Source organism: Hipposideros armiger, unplaced genomic scaffold (genome assembly GCF_001890085.2).
Source record: "Hipposideros armiger isolate ML-2016 unplaced genomic scaffold, ASM189008v1 scaffold_380, whole genome shotgun sequence".
NCBI classification, from domain to species: Eukaryota; Metazoa; Chordata; class Mammalia; order Chiroptera; family Hipposideridae; genus Hipposideros; species Hipposideros armiger.
The window spans coordinates 1049768-1055483 of NW_017731730.1; the positions used below are offsets into that span (position 1 = coordinate 1049768).

At 38.5% G+C, this 5716-nt stretch overlaps 1 protein-coding gene across 2 annotated transcripts in view; it reads left to right on the top strand.

Moving 5' to 3' along the window:
- LOC109393497 (caspase-14-like) overlaps positions 1-5716 on the top strand; it is a 36657-nt gene that overhangs the window by 19531 nt on the left and 11410 nt on the right. For both annotated transcript variants that reach the window (XM_019662798.1, XM_019662800.1), the window contains one exon: positions 3153-3262. In XM_019662798.1, the coding sequence (XP_019518343.1) occupies positions 3153-3262 (110 nt within the window). The remainder of the gene's footprint in view (positions 1-3152; positions 3263-5716) is intronic.

A 5716-nucleotide genomic window follows, 5' to 3' on the forward strand; every position in this document is an offset into this window, starting at 1 on the left:
CTGGTCACTCTAACACAGGTGCTCCTTTGAAACTGTTTACAGTGGAGAGAGCTGAGGTGGAGGAGAAGCTAAAAGTCACAGGGAATGGTGCACAGCTACGGGCTGCTTAAGGACTGGGGACACGCTCTGTGACATGCATCGTTAGGCAATTACGTCGACCATCATAGAGCGCACTTACACAAACATAGGTGATAGAACCTACTATACACCTGGGCTATAGGGTAGATAGAGCCTATTGTTCTGTAGGGGAAGAAAAATAATTTTCCCTTGACCCTTCTGGGTTCTTGGCTGAGACATTCCAAAAACCAAAGACAGATTAACAGGGGGAAAACAAAAGTTTAGTAACATGTATACCTTTTGTATGGATGGGAGAGACCCAGGAAAACCGAGTAATTCACCAAAATGGCTGAAGCCACACCTGAAATACCATCTTCAGCTGAAGACAAAAGATGTTGGTGCTGGGGGGAGTCAGCTATGGGAGGTGACCAGGAAAAGCACAGTAAACAAGGGTAAGGTTGTTATGCAGATTTAAGTCAGTGCCTTCTCTGATAAGAGTTTAGAGATTTAGGGTCATTCTTTTAGCACAAAGAGGGAGACACCCTTCTACAAGGAGAGTTCCCTTACAAATGTAAATGTCTTTTACAAAGGGCAGCTTCTGCTTGGCTTTCAGAGCTTCTCCCATGTTTTCTGCTGCTGCTTAAAATTAACCAGCCTAAACTAATCCTATGCCAAATAGACACATTCTGTTCCTCTACAGCTCCTAGAGCATGTTATGGTACTGATTACTGTAGGCAATTGTAACACAGTGGTAAGTATTTGTGTAATATGTTGTGTTAGGATCTTATGATGGCTATGACGTCACTAGGCTATGGGAACTTTTCAGCTCCATTATAATCTTATGGGACCCCCATTTTATATGTGGCCTGTCATTGACTGAAACTGGTTATGTGGCACATGACTATTCATACAATAGAGCTGTGTAGCAGTTGAAAAGAATCATCATGGGGACGTTTTAAATGTAATACTAAAGAACAAAATTCAACTGAGTAAATTCAAAGATCTAATTGGCTTTTATTATATGAGTCACGAATTGGGCAGCATCCCATTTATTAGTAACTAGAAGGGCAATTCGAGTGGTTGTACAAAATGGGAGGTTTTCATAGGAAGAAGGGTGGGGCAAGGGAGCTATTAACAAGAGAAGAAAGCATTATTTTGGGGCTGGGATATCTTTGGGGGGGAGGGGGAGAGATTGGGAAGGGTTTTTATCATGCAGATTGCATCTTTCTAAGGGAGATAAAGAGGGCCCATGTAACAAGTTACCTTACTGGTGCTTGACCAGAAAATTCCAGACTGGTTGATTAAGATTACATTTCTAGGAGAGGCTGAAACTGCACTTCTATGCCTAGATGGAGGGTCAAACTTTGTGATATCGTGTTTCTAACTTAGATTTACTCTAAGAGGCAATACTGAAATTTCCACAGAGTTCCCACACTACACAGATATATTCTGTGGATTCTTTTACAGCACTACAGAGGTATAATTAAAACATAAGTTGTATATATTTCAGGTAAACAATTTGAACAGATATAAATATACACGCATGACGCCATCATCATGATCAAAATAAGCAAATATTTCTATCATCCCCAAGATAAGCAAATATTTCCTCATGTTCTAATCCATCCCCATCCTTAGGCCACCACAGATTTGCTCTCTGTTACCACAAATCAGATTACATTTTTCTGGGAATTTTATAGAGCTAGAATGACACAGTATGTATAGGTTGGTTGGTTGGTTTTTGGCCTGTCTTCTTCCACACAGCGTAGTGGTTTTGTGATTCACCCATGTTGCCAGTAGTTCATTCCTTTTTATTCTTGAGTAATATTCAGTTGTATGGATATAATAATGTGTTTATCCTTTTACTTGTAGAACATTTGAGCTTCTAGTTTTTGGTTATTACAAATAAAGCCGCTATGAACAAATGTGTGCAAATCTTGGGGATATATGTTTTTATTTTCCTTGGGTAAATACCTAGAAGTAGAATGGCTGCTTCACACAGTAAGTATAGGTTTAACTTTTAAAGAAACTGCCAAATTATTTTCCAAAGTGGTTGCACCATTTTGTATTCCCACCAGCAGTGTGCGAGAGTTTCAGTTGCTCCACATCCTCATTAGCACTTGGTATGATCTGTTTTTTAAATTTTTAGACAATCTAATGAGTGTATAATAGTCTCACCTTGTGGTTTTAATTTGCACTTCCTGGAAGACTAATAATGATGATTATTCATATGTCTATTGGCCATTTTTTTCCTCAATGATATATTTTTTGTTTGTGTTCTTAAGTTGTAAGAGTTCTTGACATGTTCTGGATACAAGTCATTTGTCTGGTATGTGTTACAAATATTTTCTCCCAATCTGTGTCTTGTTTTCCATTTTTTTCGTAAAGTCTTTTATAAATCAAAAGTTCTAAATTTTGATTAAGCCCAACTTATCAATTTTTTTTCTTTTATGGTTTATGCTTTTTGTGCTCTAAGAAACCTTTGCCTACACTGAAGTTGCAAAGCTGTCCTGTTTTTTCATTTCCAACCCAGATTTATATTGAGGGGTACAAGTTTGATATTCCCATTGAATTTCCACATTAAACAGACATGTTTTAATTTCAGTAATTCAACTTTTGAGGACCCTAAAATAAATTCCATATGGGTAGGGGTATTTAGCTTAAAATGCTATAGTAAAAGCAATAAAAATATAAAAGGATAAAATGAAGCAAATGGCAAAATGATGATAACTGTTGAATCTGAGGGATGACTGAGGTATGGGGGTTTGTTAAACTTTACTTTCTACTTTTGTGTATATTTGAAAACTTTTATTTCAAAATGCATATTACAAAGAATGCCCTACTGAGAGGTTTGTTTCACACAAGTCCTTTGGGAGGCACAGGTGCTTCCTCTTTTTGTGCCCACGTCTGTTATGGCCCCAGACACATTCCTGCTAATGCAAGAGTGTTTCTGTACTCTCAGTTCAAAGCCATTTTCTAGATTGTTTCTGTACTCAGTTCAAAGCCATTTTCTAGATTTTAACTGTGGGTAAAAGAACAATTTAGTTGCAAGTCGAGGAGGGAAGTGGACGAAATGCTTTTGTTGTTCTTTGTAGACCATGTTGCTTTACGGCACTCCCGCACTGGCTCTGTGATGATCGAAAAAATGATTGACGTCTATAAACAGTATGGAAATAAGTGGCACATCGTTGACTTTTTCACCAAAGTAAGTAAATTCCAAGTGACCGCGTGCCCCATTCACCCTGAAGCTAGTGCACTTGATGACAACATTTTCATGAGACGACCAACTTTAGCCATGAAAACATGACAGATACTGAAAAGTTGCTTGAAAACTGTGGGCGGACTGTGAGTTTAGAGGACTGTGGCTGCATTGTTCAGAAGACACAGTTGAACCAGATACCGAGGAAAACTGATAGTGATGCTGTCTATTCATTGGTAATGAGTGTGTGGCTATTTGGTGAGCTTTATAGTTCTACCTATGCTGTAGTTCTGCCATTGCAGTTGGCTTTGGCCTGACTCAGCTGGGAGAGGGGAGGACCTGAGTGCTTCTTTAAGGACCGACGCTGGCTCTCATGTGTCTCCCCATTTTGTAGCCCATGATCAATGTTCACTGGGTGAATGAGTGGCCAAGAATTGTAGCAGATTTATACACAAACTGTAGTTTAGAGAATGACCCGATTATAATGGTTTATTATATCAGGATTGAAGAGTAATTTTCTTCTTAATCTGGAGTTTTTACATCCAAAGACAGCTAATTAGAAAAGGTTATAGGGCCGGCCGAGTGGCGCGTTGGTTAAGAGCTGGCTTGGGACGCCAGAGGGCCCCGGTTCAGATCCCACATATGAGGGCCAGTGACACTAGACTGNCCACTGAGTTTATGTTCTAGGTGGGGAAGACAAACAATAAACACATAGAGAAAATAAATATTGCGTTCTTTTATGATCCCATTTATACAAAGTTCAAAAATAGGCAAAACTAATCTGTGGTGTTAGAAGTCAGCACACTGCCGTGTTTGGAGTGGTAATGATTACAGTGGGCAAGTGGGGATTTCTGGCGTGCTGCTACCATCTTGTTTACTGATGAGAGTGCCAAGTGTGTGGGTGTGTCTGCTTTATGAAAATGTATTGAGCTATTATATTCTCTTGTGCTTTGCCTACTTTTCCGTATGATGGTTACCCTTCAGCGAAAAGTTTACCAAAAATAAAATAAAATATGTTAGATGGTGGTAAGAGCTACAGAGAAAAATGCAGGAATGGGATAGAGAGTTTTGAGGGGTAGGAGTGGAGATTGCAGTTTTAGAGTGAGATGTATACAGATGTTACTGAGAAGATTCTTGCATAGAAACTTGAAGGACATGAGAGTGAGCTGTGTAGATATTTGAGAGAAGGTGTTTTGTAAAATATGAATACTAGGTATAAAGGAATAACAAAAACTCTATCAGCCTATGTACAGACAAATAGACCATTGGGATGGAATAGAGAATTGAGAGGCAGAACCAAATGTATAGGGAAGGTAGATACATGACACGGAAGCCATTACTAATCAACGGTGAAAGAATGGACCATTCAATAAATTGTGTGAGGGAGAAAACTTGCTTCTCAATGGGGGCAAAAAGTTTATTTTCAATTTTTTTTTGGCACACAGTTCATTGTATCTTTAATCATGTGAAATCTCTAATCTTCTTTATCTCTAATATTTGTGTCTTCTTTTAATTTTTGATCAGTTTTATCAGTGGTTTATTTATTTACTTAAGACCCCATTTTTAGTTTTGTTAATCCTCTCTAGTATTATGTTTGTTTTTTATTTCATTAATTTTTGGCTCATATTTCCATTTTTTCTTTGTTTTTGGGGGGTTTATTCTCTTTCCAACTATTTCACTTAGGTACTTGAATTGGCTTGTTGTTTCTTTGTGTGTTTGAACTCTTAACTTAGCTCATTGTTGAATCTTAGTCTGTGGTACTCATAAGAGTATAGGGAATACTTCCCTTTAGAGAGGGTTATCACCTGTCTGGCCCACTGTAGCTCTCTTCAGGGTTACAGGGTTAATGCGGAATCTTAGGTTCAGCTCTCTACCTCCCAGGCACACATTCCAAGCTTTACTTTCCAGAGGTGCTGGTACAGACATTTTCCCTTAGACACTGTGCAACTCTGCTTTTCATGTTTACTTTCTGCTCCTAGCTCAGATTTTAACTTCCTCATTTGGAGGAATGGGGTACCTTCGAGATTTCCGTTAATTCCTATCAGCCCAGAATAGCACTAGAATTTTATTTTAATCAAGAATCAAATTTTATAGATTCATAGATATAGACAACAGAATGATGGTTACCAGAGGGGAAGGGATTGTGCGGGGAGGACAAAGAGGGTAAATGGGGTCTGGTGATGGAAGACTAGACTTTGGTAGTGAGCATACAGTGGAGTATACAGATGTATTATGAAGTTGTACACCTGAAACTTAGATAAGGTTGTTAACCAGTGTTACCCCAATAAATTTAATTTTAAAAAAGAACCAAGTTTTATAGCCGTAGGGGTATTTAAATTATCTAGAGTCCAAAGTCGAAAACCTGGACAATGTGTTAAAATGAATCTTCTAGGGATCCCCATTTTTACTTCATCAGATGACTCATAAGTAGTCTGGCAGTGCCAAGTATATGGGGCTATG